Source organism: Erythrolamprus reginae, chromosome 11, assembly GCF_031021105.1.
Source record: "Erythrolamprus reginae isolate rEryReg1 chromosome 11, rEryReg1.hap1, whole genome shotgun sequence".
NCBI classification, from domain to species: Eukaryota; Metazoa; Chordata; class Lepidosauria; order Squamata; family Dipsadidae; genus Erythrolamprus; species Erythrolamprus reginae.
Genome location: NC_091960.1, coordinates 35,485,159 through 35,508,814, shown reverse-complemented (window position 1 = coordinate 35,508,814; position 23,656 = coordinate 35,485,159). Strand labels below are relative to the sequence as shown.

Genomic DNA, 23,656 nt, shown 5'->3' with positions numbered 1-23,656 from the left:
AATAAGCCATTAGCAGGCTACCTCTGACCATCTGCAGGAGCCTTTTGAACTGTGTCTGTCTGCTACATTGAACTCGAATCTTCTGCCCCAAGTCTTCCCTCCTTTTGTACATCATGCCAATTTCTTACTAACAGAGCAAAACCAAGAAAGTTGATTTGAGCGTTTTTCATGATTGTTTTGACTTTGGTTGCTGCTGAGCAGGCAGCCAAAAAAGAGCTCGGAAGAGGAGGAACGGCTCCATAGATCAAACTCCCCTATATTGTAACAAAGGATTTCTGCACATGAGAATTCCTGTAAGAGATGGTGGCCATCATCATCGCCACGCTTGGAGTACGGTGTACAGTTCTGGTCACCGCACCTCAAGAAGGATTTAATGGAACTGGAAAAGGTGCAAAAAAGGGGCAACAAGTGTTCTGCCAGCGTGTTTCAATCACCCGTAATTACAGGGTAATTAGTCCAAGAAGACACACACCACACGGTAAAAGGAAAACCCAAAAGTCTTTATAAACAGAAAAACAGAAACAGCTCCCTTTTTAAATGTCAAAGGGATTTTCTGGTACACATAAGGCACAGGTTAAATGCAATCCAATTGCTCACCCAATAACTAGGAAATTGAGTCCAATTCTAAAGTCCAGAGAGTCCACACACAATCTTGAACAGCACAAAAACCACGATATTGACGAAACAATGAATCAGATAAACTGCCATGAGCCTAAAACACCAGGCTGCACTTTTATCTGTAGCATTAATTACTGGAGCCCCACCCAACCACAGGTGGCCTCATTTTCTCTTGTAATAATCCTTCAGTTGTTGTCTCCTATGCATCACTCTACGCATGCGGGGATGTGTCATTAATTCTTGTTCAGAATCCAGGGATGATACAGTTTGGGCTGTCTGCCAAACTCCCCTCTTCCCTGTCACTCACACTTCCTTGGTCAGAGGAGGCTTCATCGGCAGATTCCATTGGGAGCAAAACAGGCCTGCGGCATGTGGATGTTTTCCCCACATCCACCTGCACATTCCTTGGGGCAGGAGCTGGGCAAGATCTAACCACAACAAGTATGATCAAGGAAATGGAGCCCCTCCCTTATGAAACCAGGGTGCAACGCCTTGGTCTCTTCTGCCTTGAATGACAGCGTTTAAGGGGTGACTTGATTGAAGTGTATAAAATCATGCAGGGGATAGAAAAGGTGTATAGAGAAAAATTCTTTTCTCTATCACACAATATTAGGACGAGGGGGCCTTCCCTAAAGCTCATAGGTAAGAAAGCGAGGACAAATCAAGGGAAATATTTATTCACCCACAGGGTCCTTGGTTGATGGAATTCCCTTTCAGAAGAGGTCGTGACAGCTGTCAGCCTGGATAGCTTCAAGGCAGGATTAGACAGATTCATGGATGCCAAGTGTATCATAGGTGGTTATTGAAACGGATGTCCAAGTGCCTCCTCTATGTTGGTTGAGGCCGGCAGGGTTCCCTTGGGTCCCATTTGTTGGGGGTCAAGGGAAAGAGAGGATCTTGCCTTCTCTTTCTGCTCAAGATCCCCACGGACAATTGGTGGGCCACTGTATGACACAGAATGGTGGACTCCATGGGCTTTGGCCCGATTCAGCAGGGCTCTTCTTATGTTCTTATGTTCTTATCAGAGACACCACCCCTAAATTTGATCCTCTGTTTATGACATGAGGGGACATGGAAGGAGAGGAACCATTCTCACCATAGCACCAGGTGCCTTGGAATATACTCTGTGTGGCTTCATCTCATATTGACCTCGTTCATTTATAGCAAAACAGTAATCCAGGCTCATGATCAGCCTGGCAAATAAATGTAGATTCCTTTGCATTCCCCATAGCTAGTTGTGAAAGCTGGAGCATGAAATAGCGAGACAGGAGGAAAATGGACTCATTCGAGCTATGATGACGGAGAAGGCGCCTGTGCAGAGTTGACACACAAACAAGGGCTGGAGGGTATAAAAACCAAAGCTATCGCCCAAAATTCCACCTCCCTTATTTCGGTCACGTCATGCAAACATACACACTGGAAAAGGCACTCATGCTCAGCATGGTCGACGGTGAAAGGAAACGAGGCTGCCAAAACACACAGGGACCAGTCACCATGAAAGCAGACACCAGCCAGAATGTAAAACAACTGAAATAAGCCACACAAGATCAGAAAATATGGAGAGGGTTGATCCGTAGAATTGGTGAGAATCAGGCGCGATCGAATGGATAAGATCATTGATTGATTTATTGATTTGTTTGATGATTATTCTAATAATCTCCCTCTGTCCAAGATAGTACTAGAATTCCTTGTTTCCTGGTTATTGGCCCAATAACCAGGAAGCCAGCTTTCAGTCCTAAGGCAGGACTACAACTCACAGTCACCTCATTTCTAAACCTTAACCACTAGATAGCTCTCATCATTATTTTATTTATTTATTTATTTATTTATTTATTCATTTATTTATTCATTCATTTGTCCAATACACAAATACATAGGAAGAAAAATAGACATGTGGTAATATATGTAAGGGTAAAAGTGAACTTAGAGGAGATGATATATGATATCATAGGGTGCAATAGGGTTGATATTCCTGGAGGGGTCTGTAATATGGTAAATGATTTAGCTTTACTAGATAAATGGTCAAAGCAATGGAAACTGCAGTTTAATGTTTCCAAATGTAAAAAAATGCACTTGGGGAAAAGGAATCCTCAATCTGAGTATTTCATTGGCAGTTCTGTATTAGCAAAAACTTCAGAAGAGAAGGATTTAGGGGTAGTGATTTCTGACAGTCTCAAAATGGGTGAGCAGTGTGGTTGGGCGGTAGGAAAAGCAAGTAGGATGCTTGGCTGCATAGCTAGAGGTATAACAAGCAGGAAGAGGGAGATTGTGATCCCCCTTATATAGAGCGCTAGTGAGACCACATTTGGAATACTGTGTTCAGTTCTGGAGACCTCACCTACACAAAGATATTGACAAAATTGAACGGGTCCAAAGACGGGCTACAAGAATGGTGGAAGGTCTTAAGCATAAAACGCATCAGGAAAGACTTCATGAACTCAATCTGTATAGTCTGGAGGACAGAAGGAAAAGGGGGGACATGATCGAAACATTTAAATATGTTAAAGGGTTAAATAAGGTTCAGGAGGGAAGTGTTTTTAATAGGAAAGTGAACACAAGAACAAGGGGACACAATCTGAAGTTAGTTGGGGGAAAGAACAGAAGCAACATGAGAAAATATTATTTTACTGAAAGAGTAGTAGATCCTTGGAACAAACTTCCAGCAGACGTGGTTGGTAAATCCACAGTAACTGAATTTAAACATGCCTGCGATAAACATATATCCATCCTAAGATAAAATACAGGAAATAGTATAAGGGCAGAATAGATGGACCATGAGGTCTTTTTCTGCCGTCAGTCTTCTATGTTTCTATGTTTCCATGAAAGAAAGAGAATATATATGATAAGTGAGAGAAAGGAAAGACAATTGGACAGGGGACGAAAGGCACACCAGTGCACTTATGTACCCCTCTTACTGGCCTCTTAGGAACCTGGAGAGGTCAATCGTGGAGAGTCTAAGGGAGAAATGTTGGGGGTTAGGGGTTGACACAATTGAGTCCGGTAATGAGTTCCACGCTTCGACAACTCGATTGTTAAAGTCACATTTTTTACAGTCAAGTTTGGAGCGGTTCGTATTAAGTTTGAATCTGTTGCGTGCTCTTGTGTTGTTGCGGTTGAAGCTGAAGTAGTCATTGACCGGTAGGACGTTGCAGCATATGATCTTGTGGGCAATACTCAAATCGTGTTTTAGGCGCCGTAGTTCTAGGCTTTCTAGGCCCAGGATAGATAGTCTATTTTCGTAGGATATTCTGTTTCGAGTGGAGGAGTGAAGGGCTCTTCTGGTGAAATATCTTTGGACATTTTCAAGGGTGTTGATGTCCGAGATGTGGTATGGGTTCCAGACAGATGAGCAGTAGTCTAGGATGGGTCTGGCAAAAGTTTTGTAGGCTCTTGTGAGTAGTGTGAGATTGCCTGAGCAGAAGCTGCGTAGGATCAGGTTAACAACTCTAGAAGCTTTTTTGGCGATATTGTTGCAGTGGGCTTTAGCACTTACTATGATCCATACACTTCTCCAGCTGATGGAGAACAGTTGAAACCAGTACCAGGTGAAAAGGATTTTTAAAAGACAGAAGGGTCAGAAATAAGTGTTGCCCATCTTTGTCTGCACTTGGAAATTAAGCAGGATCAGATCTCATTTACAAAGATGGAAAAAGTCAGAAACATCTTGACAGAGAGAATGATAATCTCCTTCTCTCCTAGTTGCATCTATAAAGGTCAACAGGAAATTATTGATGTCAGAAGAGACATGTGGCAAGCTCAGAAAAGGCTTGGGATTATTAAAGATGATAATGATAATTGTAGCAATTAGATAGCAATCTAATGATATGTTGGAATGACCTTGGGAGATGGAAGAGTTGCTGTCTTAGGGAACAGAGAGATTCAGGAGAAATAATAATAATAATAATAATAATAATAATAATAATAATTATTATTATTATTATTATTATTATTATTATTATTATTATTATTATTAATTGGATTTGTATGCCGCCCCTCTCCGCAGACTCGGGGCGGCTAACAACAGCAGTAAAACAGTACAACAAAATCCAATACTAAAAAACAGTTAAAAACCCATTATATAAAAACCAGTCATACATACAAACATACCATGCATAAAATTGTAAAGGCCTAGGGGGAAACTGTATCTTAGTTCCCCCATGCCTGGCAGCAGAGGTGGGTTTTAAGCAGCTTACGAAAGGCAAGGAGGGTGGGGGCAATTCTAATCTCTGGGGGGAGTTGGTTCCAGAGGGTCGGGGCCGCCACAGAGAAGGCTCTTCTTCTGGGTCCCACCAAGCGACATTGTTTGGTTGACGGGACCCGGAGAAGGCCAACTCTGTGGGACCTAACTGGTTGCTGGGATTCGTGCAGAAATACCCCTTCCAAGTTCTCAGACTATAAACACGATGTTATCTTCACTCATTCATTCATTCATTCATTCATTCATTCATTCATTCATTCATTCGTTTGTTTGTTTGTTTGTTTATTCAATTTTTATGCCACCCTTCTCCTTAGACTCAGGGCGGCTTACAACATGTTAGCAATAGCAAGAGCTAGGCTATTGCCCCCACAATCCAGGTCCTCATTTGACCCACCTCGGAAGGATGGAAGGCTGAGTCAACCTTGAGCTGGTGATGAGATTTGAACCGCTGACCTTCGGATCTACAAGTCAGCTTCAGTGGCCTGCAGTACAGCACTCTACCTACTGCGCCATCCTGGCTCTTTTTCATCTCCTTTTTAATCCCCCAATCGCCAAATCATCTGTTTGTTCTTCGCTTCTTTCAGCAAAAAGTTCAGATAAGATTTCCTGTATTGTTTTTGTTCTGATCAAACCGGCCACCTTCGCCATTTCTGCAAATTCAGTTAATTTTATTACGATAATATGAGCTGGGGAATAATATGAGCCAGGGTGGCGCAGCAGGTAGAGTGCTGTACTGCAGGCCACTGAAGCTGACTGCAGATCTGTAGGTCATCGGTTCAAATCTCATCACCAGCTCAAAGTTGACTGTTAAAAAGTGCTATTGCTAACATGTTGTAAGCCATCCGGAGTCTAAGGAGAAGGGCGGCAGAAAAATTGAATAAATAAATAAAAATAAATGATTTTATCACCCAATCTTCTCCTGTAGCCATTTTCTAACGTTTGCATAGTTCAAGGCCAACACAGCTTGGCCCTTTGGTGGTCAGCCAAGACCAAAGAGGTACAAAGCTCCAAGCCAGATACATTCATCATAGACATGAAGGGCTCCCTTTTCTTCCATGCCAGAGAAGGGGAAAAAATTGTACCTTTCCACAGAGGTTCTCTTGCAAACATCTGGCTGGCAGTTGTGGTCGGAAAAGAGAAGCATTTTGGTTCCATCCCACAAATTACACTTCCGTTCTGAGTCTAACAGGCCTTCTTTAAATCAAGGGGGAAAAACGATTTCAAGAGTTTAAACCAGTAGTGGGTTCCTACCAGAACATAGAAACCTAGAAGATTGACGGCAGAAAAAGACCTCCTGGTCTGTCTGTCTGTCTATCTATCTATCTATCTATCTATCTATCTATCTATCTATCTATCTATCTATCTATCTATCTATCATCTATCTATCATATCTATCTATCTATCATATCTATCTATCTATCTATCATCTATCTATCTATCCATTATCTATCTATCTATCATCTATCTATCTATCTATCTATCTATCTATCTATCATCTATCTATCATATCTATCTATCTATCTATCATCTATCTATCATATCTATCTATCATATCTATCTATCTATCTATCATCTATCTATCATATCTATCTATCTATCTATCATCTATCTATCATATCTATCTATCTATCATATCTATCTATCTATCTATCATCTATCTATCTATCCATTATCTATCTATCTATCATCTATCTATCTATCTATCTATCTATCTATCATCTATCTATCATATCTATCTATCTATCTATCATATCTATCTATCTATCATATCTATCTATCTATCTATCATCTATCTATCTATCCATTATCTATCTATCTATCATCTATCTATCTATCTATCTATCTATCATCCATCTATCTATCTATCTATCTATCTATCCATTATCTATCTATCTATCTATCTATCTATCTATCTACCTACCTACCTACCTACCTACCTACCTACCTAATCTATCTATCTATCTATCTATCTATCTATCTATCTATCTATCTATCTATCTATCTATCTATCTATCTATCTATCTATCTATCTATCTATCTATTGGATTTGTATGCCACCCCTCTCCGCAGACTCGGGGCGGCTAACAACAATGATAAAAAACAGCATGTAGAAATCCAATTAATGAAACAACTGAAAACCCTTATAATAAAACCAAACATACACACAAACATACCATGCATAACTTGTAATGGCCTAGGGGGAAGGAATATCTCAACTCCCCCATGCCTGGCAACATAAATGAGTCTTGAGTAGTTTACGAAAGACAGGGAGGGTGGGGACAGTTCTGATCTCCGGGGGAGTTGGTTCCAGAGGGCCGGGGCTGCCACAGAGAAGGCTCTTCCCCTGGGGCCCACCAAACGGCATTGTTTAGTCGACGGGACCCGGAGAAGGCCAACTCTGTGGGACCTTATCGGTCACTGGGATTCGTGCGGTAGCAGGCAGTTCCAGAGGTAATCTGGTCCCATGCCATCTAGTCTGCCCTTATACTCTGTCCTGTATTTTATCTTAGGATGGATATATGTTTATCCCAGGCATGTTTAAATTCAGTTACTGTGGATTTACCAACCATGTCTGCTGGAAGTTTGTTCCAAGAATCTACGACCCTTTCAGTCAAATAATATTTTATCACGTTGCTTCCGATCTTTCCCCCAACTAACCTCAGATTGTGCCCAGATTGCGAACGGTAAAGGACGCCACACCAGTAACAAAAGTTGAATTGTGGTATAATGTACCATTATAACACAGAATAAATATAGTTGAAATGAAAGGAAACATAGAGAAATGGGTATTGATTAATTTAAGGAGACTAACGCGTATTAGTAAGTAGGAATTGAAATGGTTGCAACTGAATAAGCTGCAAACAAAAAAATTATCCTGCTATATAGCAGGTATCCATTTTAAGTTCTGATACCAAAGTTACTTAATGTATAAAGCATAATGCTTTATTTTGTCTTGTTTGTATGTATGTATGCTTTCTTTCTATGTCGTTTTGTTTTTATTAATGTAAATAACCAATAAAGATTTTCTTTTCTAAAGTTGAATTGCATGTGCAGCTTAGAAACATAGAAACATAGAAGACTGACGGCAGAAAAAGACCTCATGGTCCATCTAGTCTGCCCTTATACTATTTTCTGTATTTTATCTTACAATGGATCTATGTTTATCCCAGGCATGTTTAAATTCAGTGACTGTGGATTTATCTACCACGTCTGCTGGAAGTTTGTTCCAAGGATCTACTACTCTTTCAGTAAAATAATATTTTCTCATGTTGCCTTTGATCTTTCCCCCAACTAACTTCGGATTGTGTCCCCTTGTTCTTGTGTTCACTTTCCTATTAAAGTTCATTCAGTCTTTCCTGATACGTTTTATGCTTAAGACCTTCCACCATTCTTGCAGCTCCGGGTGTCTTACACATGGTCATATACGTCCTGGTGTGTTTTTGCTTCTGTCGCTACTGGTTCACAGAACTGAAGCTGAACAGGGAGAAACACAGGATTGGTGATATTGCTATTGCTATCACCTCTGCTTTTCTTCCATCCTTCCCTTCGAGGAAACAAAAAGGAGGTTCCTCTCCATCTTCTTAAAGGCAGCTCTTCGGTTTGAGGTCCCTTGCTTAAATTACGTGGCCCTTTTCAAATCTCATATTTTATCTGTTGTAAATTATCTCAGATTATCTCAGGGACCGCCTTCTGCTGCACAAATCCCAGCGACCAGTTAGGTCCCACAGAGTGGGTCTTCCCCAGGTCCCGTCAACCAAACAATGCCGCTTGGCGGGACCCAGGGGAAGAGCCTTCTCTGTGGCGGCCCTGGTCCTCTGGAACCAACTCCCCCAAGAGATTAGAATTGCCCCCACCCTCCTTGCCTTTCGTAAGCTACTTAAAACCCACCTCTGCCGCTAGGCATGGGGGAATTGAGATATTCTTTCCCCCTAGGCCCTTTATGCATGGTATGTCTGTATGTATGTTTGGTTTTTATAATAATGGGTTTTTAATTGTTCTTAGTATTGGATTATTATTGTATGCTGTCTTGTTATTGCTGTTAGCCGCCTCGAGTCTTCAGAGAGGGGCGGCATACAAATCCAATCTATCAATCTATCAATCTATCAATCTATCAATCTATCAATCTATCAATCTATCAATCTATCAATCTATCAATCTATCAATCTATCAATCTATCAATCTATCAATCTATCAATCTATCAATCTATCAATCTATCAATCTATCAATCTATCAATCTATCAATCTATCAATCTATCAATCTATCAATAAATGCTTGTTTCTCCCACTCTGGCAATTGGTTTGCTCCTGGGTGTCTCCATCAAATGAATTCATATTGCTTTTTTTCTTCCACAGGCTACCCTGGGTCCTTCTGGTTTGAAGGTACGTCTCTCCCTTTTCTCAATCATCTCACCTGCACCATTCTCCTCGTTTCTTTTCCTGTCCCATGCAAAAACCTGACCACCACCACCCCAAAAAATTGCTACCCTGTTTCCCCGAAAATAAGTCACTCCTGAAAGTAAGACCTAAGAGAGATTTCATAGAATTGCCTAATGTAAGGCTTCCCCCAAAAGTAAGACGTAGGAGACTTTCGTTTCGCAGCATTCCCGAACAGAACATATTATTATTATTATTATTATTATTATTATTATTATTATTATTATTATTATTATTATTATTATTATTAATTAGATGTGTATGCCGCCCCTCTCCGAAGACTCGGGGCGACTCACAACAGTAATAAAACCAAAATAGTAGTGGAACAAATCTAATATTAAAAAACATATAAAACCCTATCATTATTTAAAAAACCAAACAGCACATTCATACCAAACATAAAACAAAGTATAAAAAAGCCTGGGGGAAAGGTGTCTCAACTCCCCCATGCCTGGCGGTATAAGTGAGTCTTGAGTAGTTTACGAAAGACAAGGAGGGTGGGGGCAGTTCTAATCTCCATGGGGAGTTGGTTCCAGAGGGCCGGGGCTGCCACAGAAAAGGCCCTTCCCGTGGGGCCCGCCAAATGACATTGTTTGGTCGACGGGACCCAGAGAAGGCCAACTCTGTGGGACCTTATCGGCCGCTGGGATTCGTGCGGTAGAAGGCGGTTCCGGAGGTACTCTGGTCCAATGCCATGTAGGGCTTTAAAGGTCATGACCAACACTTTGAATTGTGACCGGAAAGTGATTGGCAGCCAGTGCAGGCCACGGAGTGTTGAAGAAATGTGGGCGAATCTGGGAAGCCCCACGATGGCTCTCGCGGCCGCATTCTGCACGATCTGAAGTTTCCGAACACTTTTCAAAGGTAGCCCCATGTAGAGAGTGTTGCAGTAATCTCACCACTGGCTCAAGATTGACTCACCCTTCCATTCTTCCAAGGTCGGTAAAATGACGACCCAATTTGTTGGGGGACAATATGCTGATTATGTAAACCGCTTAAAGAGGATTGTAAAAGTACAATGAAGCAGTATATAAGTCTAAATGCCATTGCTGTCCTTTTGTGATCAGTAAAATAACGACCCAGATTGTTGGGGGCAATATGCTGATTCTATAAACTGCTTAGAGACTCAAAAATTTTGGAAGGAAGTACAGAATGAAATTAACAATATGCTAAACATTAATTGGATAATCACGAAAGAATTAGCAACACTAGTTAAACATGGGGAATTACGAGAATTTAAAGAAATCAAAACAGCAGCTTTGGAACGCGCTCAAGCAGTAGTGGTACTAGGGTGGAAGGATAGCAATAAATGGACAATCCAGAATTGGTACTGGTATAGGGTGGACCACATCCACTTCGAAATTATGGAAATAAGATTAAATAACCTTGATGAAAATAAATTGGAGAAGCTGATGGCACGATGGAATAAGGAGAAAAATTATATCTTAAGTAGAATTTATGACGACAATGTGAAAAATAAATTCCAATCACTTTTTGTAGGTAAAGAAATGTAAACCGGAGCCAAGGAAGAAATTGAAATTTATTGGAAATAATTTAACCCCCTAAATGGTGGTGGGGTTTATTGGTGTTGGGCACGTTTTCTTTAAGATTTTTTTTTGTTTCTTTATTTGTTGTAATAAAAATTTAATAAAAATATTTAAAAATAATTAAAAAAACTGCTTAGAGAGAGCTGTTAAAGCATTATTCTGCGAGAGCAGTCATGGGCTTACCTAGGTATGCCCATGTTTCACCAACACTCAGCAGTCTGCATTGGTTGCCGATAAATTTCCGGTCATAATTCAAAGTGTTGTTTATGACCTTTAAAGCCCTTCATGGCACTGGACCAGAATATCTCCGAGACCGCCTTCTGCCGCACGAATCCCAGCGACTGATTAGGTCCCACAGAGTGGGCCTTCTCCGGGTCCCGTTGACTAAACAATGTCGGTTGGCGGGCCCCAGGGGAAGAGCCTTCTCTGTGGCGGCCCCGACCCTCTGGAACCAACTCCCCCCAGAGATTGGAACTGCCCCTACTCTCCTTGCCTTTCGTAAGCTCCTTAAAACCCACCTTTGTCGTCAGGCATGGGGGAACTGAGACATCTCCCCCGGGCATATACAATTTATGAATGGTATGTTTGTATGTATGTTTGTTTAGTAAATGGGGTTTTTAAATATTTTAAGCTACAATTTAGATTTGTTATGAATTGTTTTATTCTGTTGTGAGCCACCCCGAGTCTGCGGAGAGGGGCGGCATACAAATCTAAATAATAAATAAATAACAATAAATAAATTATGAAGCTGTATATAAGTCTAAATGCTATTGCTATTGCTATCCTTTTGTGGTTGGTAAAATAAGGACCCAGATTGCTGGGGGCAACATACAGACTCTGTAATATTTCTAGAGAGGGCTGTAAAGCACCATGAAGTGGTACACAGGTCGAAGTGCTTTAGCTATTGCTATTTTCATTTCTGATTCTCTCTGATTAGATTAGGTTTTTTTTTGCAAAATACATAACTTCCACTCCATCAAACAGTTCCAGAATCTTTGTAGATTGGTTCCAAAATCAATAATGTTTCCCAAGAGTTTAAATAGATTAAAATGCTTTCTCTGGCTTTAATAAACCCGTTGTATCACTATTATTGCTAATCTTGCAGATCTTACAAAGCACCCATCCATAATTTAACAATACTTTAATTTTGTGTATTTACAGTAATTTCCAGAGTGGGTGGATTGTGTGTCCTAGTCGCTAATACTATTTGATGTGCTCATAAACATTGTTGCTGGCGTTGTTAGAACATCTGCTAAGTGTGCAGTCAATCTTCAGGGCAGCATGAGTAGAGAAAGATTCTCAGTCTCTCTGCATTGGATGAGTCTTTCCTCCTACCATTATTATGGTTGGAGCCGGGGTGGCGCAGCAGGTAGAGTGCTGTACTGCAGGCCACTGAAGCTGACTGTAGATCTGAAGGTCAACGGTTCAAATCTCATCACTGGCTCAAGGTTGACTCAGCCTTCCATCCTTCCGAGGTGGGTAAAATGAGAACCCGGATTGTGGGGGCAATAGCCTAGCTCTGTTAAAAAGTGCTATTGCTAACATGTTGTAAGCCGCCCTGAGTCTAAGGAGAAGGGCGGCATAAAAATTGAATTAATAAATGAATGAATGAATGAATGAATGAATGAATGAATGAATGAATGAATGAATGAATGGCTCAGGGGTAGAGTGTCTTTGAGACCGCCTTCTACCACATACCTCCCAGTCATTGGTTAGCTCCTACAGGGCTGGTCTTCTTCAGGTCCCGTTAGCTAAATAGTGTCAGCTGGTGGGTCCTCAGCAGCAAAGGGCTACAAAAAAAATTTACTACCACGCTGTAGGCGTGGGTTATTTTGTGGGTGTGGCTTGCAGGCCATGTGACTGGGGGTTGGCTTAAAGGTCATGTGACTGGCTAAAAGTGGCTAACTTGACGTCACTCATGCCAAGGGTTTGGGTTAGGGTGCCTGGCCTCTCCTTGCCTCAAAGAGATACAATTTCCTTATTTACTCTTACTGAACATCCAAAATATACTATTTAATTCTATCTATATGTGTCATTTGTGTACATACATATTACACACAGGCACACGAAAATATACATTATCTACTATATAAACTGTATGTGTATATATATATATACACACACACACACACACACACACACACACACACAAAGCTCTTCTAAAATTCCTCATTTACTGTGATAGGAAAAACATACCCAGAGCCCAAAAGGAAAAAAAGGGAAAAACCTCCCAAAATTTTCTATCAGTACTGCATACCTGACCAAAATTTTTCTACCAGTACTGCGTACCTGACTGTACCCATAGGAGCCCATCACTAGTCCGCGGGGGAGAGCCTTCTCTGTGGTTGCCCCGACTCTCTGAATCAGCTACCTCCTGAGATTCACACTGCCCCCACCTTATTGCCTTGGCTTTTTCAACAGGCCTGGGGCTGTTGACCTTGGGAGGAAGGGTGTTACTTGTGAAGTCAACCCATGAATGTATGGATGGCTGCAATTCTTTTAGATTGAAATGTTTTTTATATTGAGCCATGTTTATTTTTGTGGTGAGCTGCCGAGTGTCCCTAGAGCCAACCTTTTTTGCTTTGAGTGCCGAAAGAGTGTGGGCGTGTGCTATCGCACATGCGCGAGTGCCCACACCCATAATTCAATGCTTGAGGAGGGCAAAAACAGCTCCCCCCACCTCCTGGAGGCCCCCTGGAGGCTGGAAATGGCCTATTTCCCAACTTCTGGTGGGCCCAGTAGGCTCGTGTTTCGCCCTCCCCAGGCTCCAAAGGCTTCCCTAGTGCCCGGGGGAGGGTAAAAACACCCTCCCCCATCCCCCTGGAGGCTGTCTGGAAGCCAAAAACGCCCTCCCAGAGCCTCTATGCAAGCCAAAAATCAGCTGGCCAGCACACACATGCACATTGGAGCTGAGCTAGGGCAACAGCTCGCGTGCCAGCAGATATGGCTCCGCGTGCCACCAGTGGCACCCGTGCCATAGGTTCGTCATCACTACCCTAAGGAATTGGGTGGCATAGAAATATAATTAAATAAATAGATTATATCTCCTTCCTTCTCCACCATATCTGCCCTATATTCTCCTTTTCTTCCTTGCGCTCAATCAGGTAATAAGGAAAGGTGTGGTCATGTGACCACCATTTGCAATGGTTCTCAACCTTCCTATGCCATGACTATTTAATACAGGTCCTCATCTTGTGGTGACCCCCAACCATAAAATAATAATAATAAAAAAAAATTTAAATAAATTTCTTTATTGAGTTTTCACATATAGTTCAAATCACACATTATTCTGTTTTACAGATTATAAACCATCTCTTTTAAAATTCTTAAACTAAATTTTTACCTGTTACATTCCATTATATACATTATATTTCATACTTTTATATTCTAATATTTATTATATTCAATAACTGGTAAATAAAACTTTTTACAAAGTGGCTGTAGATTGTTTCCATTGTACTGTTGCTTCTTATTATATTGTTTCTATATTCTCTTTTGAACCCATTCATGCCATTTTTGCCATGTTCGTTTTGATTCCGTGATTTTGTTTCCCTTAATTGAGTTAGCGAGTTCGTCCATCTCCACGCATGTATATATCTTATCTATAATTAATTCTTCCGTTGGGGTCTGGTCATTTTTCCAGAGTTGTGCTATCGCAATTCTCGTTGCGGTGTTTATGTGTGTTGTAAGAAGCATTGTTTGTTTTGAGTACTGTTTTCTCCAAACTCCTAATACCGTAGCATAGCTTCTGGGGTAATTTCCTCTTTCGTAATCTCTGAAAGCCAAGTATGAGTTATTTTCCAAATTTTTTGTATCAAACACCATTGGAAATATGTATTTTGAGATGGTCTTTGGCGACCCCCAAAAGGCTCACAATCCACAGGTTGAGAACCGCTGTATTAAGACAATTGACCAAATGCATGCCACTGGATGGAATTGCCACTGCTGAGTCCTGAGTTCAAGGGAGAGTTTATTTTGGATAGCTTCAAAAGGGAATTCTACCGAGAGCTGCCCTGGTCCTGTTCTCCTGGCTGTCATTTTCTTAAGCTTTGCCTCTCTTCCCTGCAGGGTGGGAAAGGCGAACGGGGATCTCCAGGGATCTATGGATCCAAAGGAGAGAAAGGTGATCGTGTAAGTAGGACCTTTCTTTCTTTTTTAAATATAATTTTATTGCATTTTTTTAAAAACAAAAACAGCAAAACAGCAAAACCAAAAATCAATATGTGACAAAAACAGTTACAATTCCGAATCTTCAGTTTCTCTGTTTGCCTATAAGTTTACAGATGTTCTATTTTCAATTGACCTGTGCTTGACAGCTGTCCTCTGATTGCTTTATCTTCTGATCTCCCTTCAGGGTTCTGACTGTGTCCGGATCTCACCTGAGGCTCCATTACAGGTGAGGCCCCTCGTCTCTAAAGAGACTCGTAACAACTTGGCCTCTCCTGCTTTGCCCCTTTTCCTTCTGTATCCTGTGTTAACCCTTCTTTGTTTGTATTTGAAGTGTGCCGAAGGCCCAAAAGGGGAGACGGGAGACCGAGGAGAAAAGGTAGGCATGCCTTTATCAAAACGTGGGGAAAAGAAAACAAAATATATTTTATTGAAGCCTCTTCCTGTTCTTTCTCTTCGCCTTTAACAGGATTCCAATTTATTTATTTAATTTGTTTGTTTTGTCCAATGCACAATGAGGGTTTTAGTGGGTATATATCAATATACACATAGTAAAATACATGGTGAAGGTTATAGAGGAGATACTCATAGTAAAATATATCTAAGAAATAATAGAAAAGAAGATAAAGTAATATAACATATCAATGAAAGAATAGAAGAAGAGATATAGGAATAGAGGAAAGGTATAGGAGATATAGGAGAGCAATAGGACAGGGGACGGAAGGCACTCTAGTGCACTTGTACTCGCCCCTTACTGACCTCTTAGGAATCTGGAGAGGTCAACCGTAGATAACCTAAGGGTAAAGTGTTGGGGGTTTGGGGATGACACTATGGAGTCCGGTAATAAGTTCCACGCTTCGACAACTCGATTGTTAAAGTCGTATTTTTTACAGTCAAGTTTGGAGCGGTTAATATTAAGTTTAAATCTGTCGTGTGCTCTTGTGTTGTTGTGGTTGAAGCTGAAGTAGTCGCTGACAGGCAGGACATTGCAGCATATGATCTTGTGGGCAATACTTAGATCTTGTTTAAGGCGTCGTAGTTCTAAGCTTTCTAGGCCCAGGATTGAAAGTCTAGTCTCGTAGGGAATTCTGTTTCGAGTGGAGGAGTGAAGGGCTCTTCTGGTGAAGTCTCTTTGGACATTTTCAAGGGTGTTAATGTCTGAGATGCGATATGGGTTCCAAACAGATGAGCTGTATTCGAGGATGGGTCTGGCAAACGTTTTTTAAGCTCTGGTAAGTAGTGTGAGATTGCCAGAGCAGAAGATACGTAGGATTAGGTTTACAACTCTTGAAGCCTTCTTGGCTATATTGTTGCAGTGGGCTTTGGCACTTAGATCTTTAGTTATTAGTATACCAAGGTCTTTAACCAAGACGGGATTATCTGTGATAATTTGATTATTCAGTTCGTATTTGTAGTTCAGATTCTTCTTCCCAATGTGTAGGACAGAGCATTTGCTAGCAATCTTCACCCAAATCCCTCTCTGCATTCCAACAGATGTGACTCAGGAAGGATTTGGTCAATATTAGCTTAAGATACTATGATTTATTTTTTAAACATGCTCTGCTTGTAAAACAAGCAGGGGGGAAATATAGGGGGAGGGACCCAAACATTTTTTGGGTGATGTTGGCCCAGATATACCTGCAAAGATGAGGAGCTCTGAAAAATGGGCTGCAGAACACTCATTGTGTGTAACACAATGTTCCTGAAAAGTAAAAATGGATTGTTTCGGTCTAAATATGGCCCTGGCACAGGAGAATAAGCCTTCAGATGGGCCAAGATGCCTTTTGGGGCTGCTTCCTCCTAGTTGCTTTGTGTTCTTTTCCGTCTCCTGCTTTTCCAACTTCACCTAGCAGCATCCGTGGTTGTGTTCACACAGTATTCCTATCAGGTAACCACCCAACATTCTGGGTTTGTAGCCAGCTACCCTGGACCATAATCTATACCAGTGTTTCCCAACCTTGGCAACTTGAAGATATTTGGACTTCAACTCCCAGAATTCCCCGAGCCCGAAAAAAATTCCCAGGAAATTTGAGAGCGGCACGAAGGCCCGACCAGTTTCCTGCTATTCCTCTGGATTTCTCTCCCTGGCTCAATGTATGGGAGGCAGCCTCGTGCCGTGTGTATGGGAGCCGCGTGGTCCTCCTCGCTGCCTCTGAGTCCTTCTTTTTTTTTTTAAGCCTTAAAGTTTGGGATTTTTTTAAAATTCTCCTCCCCTCACCTTCTTCCTTCGGCAGCGACTGTCCTCCTCCTCTTCTTCCTCCTCCCACCCAAATTCCGAGCTTTTATTTCTTTCCTAATGGGTTTGCACGCATTATTTGCTTTTACATTGATTCCTATGGGGAAAATTGCTTCTACTTACAAACTTTTCTACTTAAGAACCTGGTCACGGAATGAATTAAGTTCTTAAGAAGAGGTGCCACTGTATGTGTGTTTATGTATGTATGTATGTATGTATGTATGTATGTATGTATGTATGTGTATATATATCACACACAGACATACACGGAGACATACTTACATGGAGATGGAGATGGAGTTAGAGAGAGAGAGAGAGATAGAGAGAGAGATGATAGATAGATAGATAGATAGATAGATAGATAGATAGATAGATAGATAGATAGATAGATAGAGACAGACAGACAGACAGACAGACAGACAGACAGACAGACAGAGATGGAGATAGATAGACAGATAGACAGACAGACAGACAGACAGACAGACAGACAGACAGATCATACTAGATAGATTCTACTTAAGAACCTGGTCACGGAACGAATTAAGTTCTTACCTAGAGGGACCACTGTACAGTGCTTCTCAATTATTTTCTGTTATGCCTCCCTAGGCTTAGGTTAAACATTTTGCACAAACACACACACCAACTCTCTGCTGCAACTGTAAATAGTCCTCAAATTGCACCCCAGCATGAGACGCACGTCCTACCTGACACTTGTACCAGTACTTCCACCACATTCCTTGGGATTCTTTGTGAATTTGAGAAGTTTGATTGAACTTGCGAGATGTTTTCTTTTAGAACGGGCTACCTTGGACACAACGCCAAGGAATACGACAGAACATATGCTGCAACGTTCTACCTGTCAATGACTTTTTCAGCTTCAACCGCAACAACACAAGAGCACGCAACAGATTCAAACTTAATATTAACCGCTCCAAACTTGACTGTAAAAAATATGACTTCAGCAACCGAGTTGTCAAAGCGTGGAACTCATTACCTGACTCAGTAGTGTCAACCCCCTAACCCCCAACATTTCTCCCTTAGACTATCCATGATTGACCTCTCCAGGGGCCTTCCGTCCCCTGTCCAATTGTCTCTCCTTTATCTCATATACCTTTTCTTCCTTTCAAATATCTTCACCTATACTTTTATATCTTTTCTTCTATTCTTTCTTTACTTATATTACTACATATCTTTCTCTTCAATGTGTATTATGTATTGGACTAGATAGATAGATAGATAGATAGATAGATAGATAGATAGATAGATAGATAGATAGAAGTATCGGTACTACAAGTCTTAGGCAGGATGTGCATCCTATTCCCTGTGGCAAAAAAAGCATGTTCCCTGAGGTCATGAGTCCCCTGGCATCACTCCACACACACACCAGGGGGCACGCCCCCCCCATTTGAGAAGCACTGACTTTATATGTGTTTCTAGCCAAGTGTAGGCAAGTATAAACAATATAGCAATATAAGGTTATATAAGGCTTTGCCAAAACGTCAGCCCTGGCCAGGATAAAGGCAATTTCAAATGACACAACCACAAGGGTCTACTTTGATTTCAATTGTTTAAGAATAGAGTGACAAGGCCAAGATTGAAAGAGTCCATCAAAGTTGAATTAGTCACATCAGGGCTGTGAGCGCATGTGAAAAGCCAAAGTATCAGGTGCACCACACAAACCAAAGCCCCAATGGGTTTTTTTACGCTGACACATTAAAAAGGAGTGGGACTTCAACTGCAAAATTGCAGCTGGTCATCTTGATTTGGTGACCTTCTCCTTCAGCAACCCCAAGTACCTCAGTCTAAACTTCTGCTGTCAGTTTGAAACAATTTTAATCTAGAAAAGTGATGGAGGACTCAACATTGCCATAGTAAAGCGGGAGTTTCTTTATTCCCCCGTAGGGTAGGATCTGGACCAAGACCAGGAAAAGTTTGGGTTGTATGGCTGCTTTTATTATAAGGGTTTTTTTAAATCTGTTTTTTAAACATTGGATTTGTACACCGTACAAACGTATTTGGACCCAGGGGAAGAGCCTTCTCTGTGGCGGCCCCGACCCTCTGGAGTCAACTCCCCCCCGGAGATTAGGACTGCCCCCACCCTCCTTGCCTTTCGCAAACTCCTCAAAACTCATCTTTGTCGTCAGGCGTGGGGTAATTGATTCCCCTGGGCTGCTTCCGCTTTACGTATGAGATGTATGATTGTTTTTATATTAATGGGTTTTAAATTGTTTCAGTATTGGATTTGTATTGTTTTTGTTGTGAGCCGCTCTGAGTCCTCGGAGAGGGGCAGCATACAAATCTAATGAATGAATGAATGAATGAATGAATGAATGAATGAATGAATGAAAGAAAGAAAGAAAGAATGAATGAATGAATGAATGAATGAATGAATGAATGAATAAGTATTGTTTGTTGTGAGCCACTCCGAGTCTTTTACAACTTCTGGAGGGTGCAGTAGGCTCATGTTTTGCCCTCCCCGGGCTCCAAAGGCCCACCTCGAGTCGGAGAAGGGTAAAAATGCCTCCCCCATCACCCTGGAGGCTCTCTGGAAGCCAAAAATGCCCTTCCAGAACCTCTGTGCAAGCCAAAAATCACCTGGCTGGCACACGCATGCACATTGGAGTTGAGCTAGGGCAATGGCTCCACGTGTCACCTGTGGCACCCGTGCCATAAATTCGCCATCACTGCTGTAGATTCTGCAACAAGTGAGGGGTTGGATTGGATGACCTCTCGATTCCCTTCCAACTCTAGAATTCTTTGCATTTAAAAAAAAAACACCTTCACTTGGCAGGTTTCTTAGCATCTGGATCCAAGGGCTGTCTCTTGCTTCAACCTGGCTTCAATAGGGCAAGCGTCTCAACAGTTGAGTCAGCCAGTAAACTTCCTGCGACCTTCTTAACCCTGGATAGAGCCTTCTGCCCATCTGCTTAACCCTTCGCCCTCTCCTCTGGGCTCTTTTGCAGAGATGCTGAGGTTTTCCCCTCCTCCTCCCAGTAATTGGAACTAAGGCTACGGAGACCGCGCATCGCACACAGCCAAAGTTTATATTGTGGATGATAAATATTTAGTTTCTCTCTTCTAGAGCCAGGCCTACGAAGCTCCAATTCCTCCTGCTTTAGGTGCACAAAGACCAATCTAGAAATGTAACAAAACAAAGATTCCAGCTGTTTCTTGCCACCAATGTTATTTAGTTGGCTTTGCCTTTCCTTCTGATCTGGTTGTCTTCTCCTCGTTCCTTATAGGTCCTGCACCAAACCACTGGAAGTAACAGTTCCACTTAGATGATTGAGTAGTCAGATGCTACCTGGGGTACAAGAATTACAAGTTAGGGGAAGGATTGCAATCTAAATATCTCACACAAGAGCTTCCCCAGTTCACCCAAAGATAATGGGAGAGAGGAGGACAGGACATTTTATTATTATTATTATTATTATTATTATTATTATTATTATTATTATTATGTCAGTACAACACAGCAAACGAGATCACTATGCTGGATTTCGTATTTCATCACCAGTCGGGCGCTTCCCAAGCACCTAGGACTGCGTGATGTAGCGGCGAATTATGTTTGCCGATCCCAGTAAAGCGGCCTTTTGCAATTGGCAGATGGAGATTTTGTCAATTCTGATGGTTTTCAAATGTCCGCTGAGATCCTTCGGCCCTGCGCCCAGCGTGCCAAGTACCACTGGGACCACTTTCACTGGCTTATGCCAGAGTCGTTGCAGCTCGATTTTTAGATCTTCGTATTTCACCAATTTCTCTAGCTGCTTCTCCTCAATTCTGCTGTTTCCTGGGATTGCGATGTCGATGATCCATACTTTCTTTTTCTCCACAATCAGGATGTCTAGTGTGTTATGCTTCAGAATTCGGTCAGTCTGAAGTCGGAAGTCCCACAGTAGTTTTGCATGCTCATTTTCGACCACTTTTTCGGGCTTATGATCCCACCAGTTCTTTGCCACTGGTAAATGGTAGTTCCGGCACAAGTTCCAGTGGATCATCTGTGCCACAGCATCATGTCTATGCTTGTAGTCAGTCTGTGTGATCTTTTTGCAGCAGCTGAGTATGTGATCGATTGTTTCATCTGTTTCTTTACAGAGTCTGCACTTTGGATCGTCTGTTGATTTTTCAATTCTGGCTTTGACAGCATTTGTTCTAATTATTTATTTATTATTGTTGTTGTTGTTGTTGTTGTTATTATTATTATTATTATTATTATTATTTATTAGATTTGTATTCCGCCCCTCTTCGAAGACTCGGAGTGGCTAATACTTGCAAGATTGTGTTACTTTAGCTTTATGATAAAAGATACATGGCATTCGATTCCTAAATGCCATTAAATTCGTAGTCTGATCTATCTGGAAGATCTGACCCTACATCATTTTTCGTTCAAAGATAAACATTTAGTTCCCACAACCTTGGATTAATTTCCAATTCCCTGATCATCCTTATGATCCTTCTAGCTTCTCAGGAATTTAACAAAATTCCTGAATTCTCTCTTGGTTTTTGGAGCTTGACATGTTTGTCACTATGTCTTTAAACTTCATGCATTGGAAGAAAGGGTTAAGACTGAAACTGAGATATAGAGATTATATTCAATCCAACGAGAACTGAGATATTCTTTCCCCCTAGGCCTTTACAATTTAGGCATGGTATGTTTGTTTGTATGTATGTTTGGTTTTCCAATAAGGGTTTTTTAGTTGTTTTAGCATTGGATTTACATGCTGTTTTTATTACTGTTGTTAGCCGCCCTGAGTCTACGGAGAGGGGCGGCATACAAATCCAATAAATAAATAAATAGATAGATAGATAGATAGATAGATAGATAGATAGATAGATAGATAGATAGATAGAATAAATAAATAAATAAATAAATAAATAAATAAATAAATAAATAAATAAATAAATAAATAAATAAAATAAAATAAAATAAACGATGCCTCATTGATGGTTCAACCTCCAGGCCATGAAGAACATAAAATGTATGCAGGTCTATGAAGTTGAAAAACATTTATCAGGAATATAATGTTGCCTATTGGTCAGCTCTCGACGCCTTCTATTATGTCCTTTCAATGGGTATATTTTAGTTTCTGAAAACTCTACATATTTCATCCCATAGCTTCTCAGAACACATGAAAACACTGGAGATACATGCGTTCCAAATAACACATTTGTAAATCCCTGAACCAGCATTCTTTTCCAATTGGTGTCCTTTAATTATGGTGGATTTTGAATCTCAAATTGCAAGCCAACACTTCTGGATAGTGGCTGTTTTAGGAATATAAAATTAATTGTTCGTGATGACTGATTCTTGAGTTTTGGTATAGTTTAGACCAGTCTGTTGGCTGGGAAATTCTATGAAGTGAGGTCCACACAGCTTAATGCTGCCAAGAATGAGAAGCACTGGTTTAGACTATAAATTTCTACATTGCTAATTAATGAATACTTTTTGTTTGTTTGTTTGCTTCCAGGGGCTTCAAGGATTGATTGGAGCTCATGGGCAGAAAGTAAGTTTTGCGGAGATTCAGTTCAGGGATTGGATTAGAAGGAGATGCGACTGAGCAGAATCTGATTTGACATGATTCAAAACTAAATCAAGATTAACCTCCTAAATCGATTGGATTGAATTGACAAATCCCAACTTTGGAGAATGAAGAAGGAAGTTCATAGGAAGATGGTCCACCTAATAGTTTCCCTCACATTTCAAACTAGAAAATTATGACTTCCTTAATGGATGATTATGAACGTATGCTGTGTGATTATGAATTCATTCATTGTTCATTGTTCTATTAAGAAGAGGGGGTCCGCAACTTGGGCGTCCTCCTCGATCCACAGCTCACATTAGAGAAACATCTTTCAGCTGTAGCAAGGGGGGCGTTTGCCCAGGTTCGCCTGGTGCACCAGTTGCGGCCCTATCTGGACCGGGACTCACTGCTCACAGTCACTCATGCCCTCATCACCTCGAGGTTCGACTACTGTAATGCTCTCTACATGGGGCTACCTTTGAAGAGTGTTCGGAAACTTCAGATCGTGCAGAATGCAGCTGCGAGAGCAATCATGGGCTTCCCAAGATATGCCCATGTTACACCAAAACTACACAGTCTGCATTGGCTGCCGATCAATTTCCGGTCACAATTCAAAGTGTTGGTTATGACCTATAAAGCCCTTCATGGCATTGGACCAGAATATCTCCAGGACCACCTTCTGCCGCACGAATCCCAGCGACCGGTTAGGTCCCACAGAGTTGGCCTTCTCTGGGTCCCGTCGACTAAACAATGTCATTTGGCAGGACCCAGGAGAAGAGCCTTCTCTGTGGCGGCCCCAACCCTCTGGAACCAGCTCCCCGCAGATATCAGAGTTGCCCCCACCCTCCTTGCCTTTCGCAAGCTCCTTAAAACCCACCTCTGTCGTCAGGCATGGGGGAATTGAAATTTCCCTTCCCCCTAGGCTTATGGAAT

The 23,656-nt window shown here is 41.4% G+C and overlaps 1 protein-coding gene across 4 annotated transcripts in view; it reads left to right on the top strand.

The window, feature by feature from the left end:
• Positions 1-23,656, top strand: part of COL16A1 (collagen type XVI alpha 1 chain) — a 263,305-nt gene that overhangs the window by 108,337 nt on the left and 131,312 nt on the right. For all 4 annotated transcript variants that reach the window (XM_070763913.1, XM_070763914.1, XM_070763912.1 and 1 more), the window contains exons 11-15: positions 9,171-9,197; positions 14,867-14,929; positions 15,153-15,194; positions 15,300-15,344; positions 22,670-22,705. In XM_070763913.1, coding sequence (XP_070620014.1) covers positions 9,171-9,197; positions 14,867-14,929; positions 15,153-15,194; positions 15,300-15,344; positions 22,670-22,705 — 213 coding nt within the window. The remainder of the gene's footprint in view (positions 1-9,170; positions 9,198-14,866; positions 14,930-15,152; positions 15,195-15,299; positions 15,345-22,669; positions 22,706-23,656) is intronic.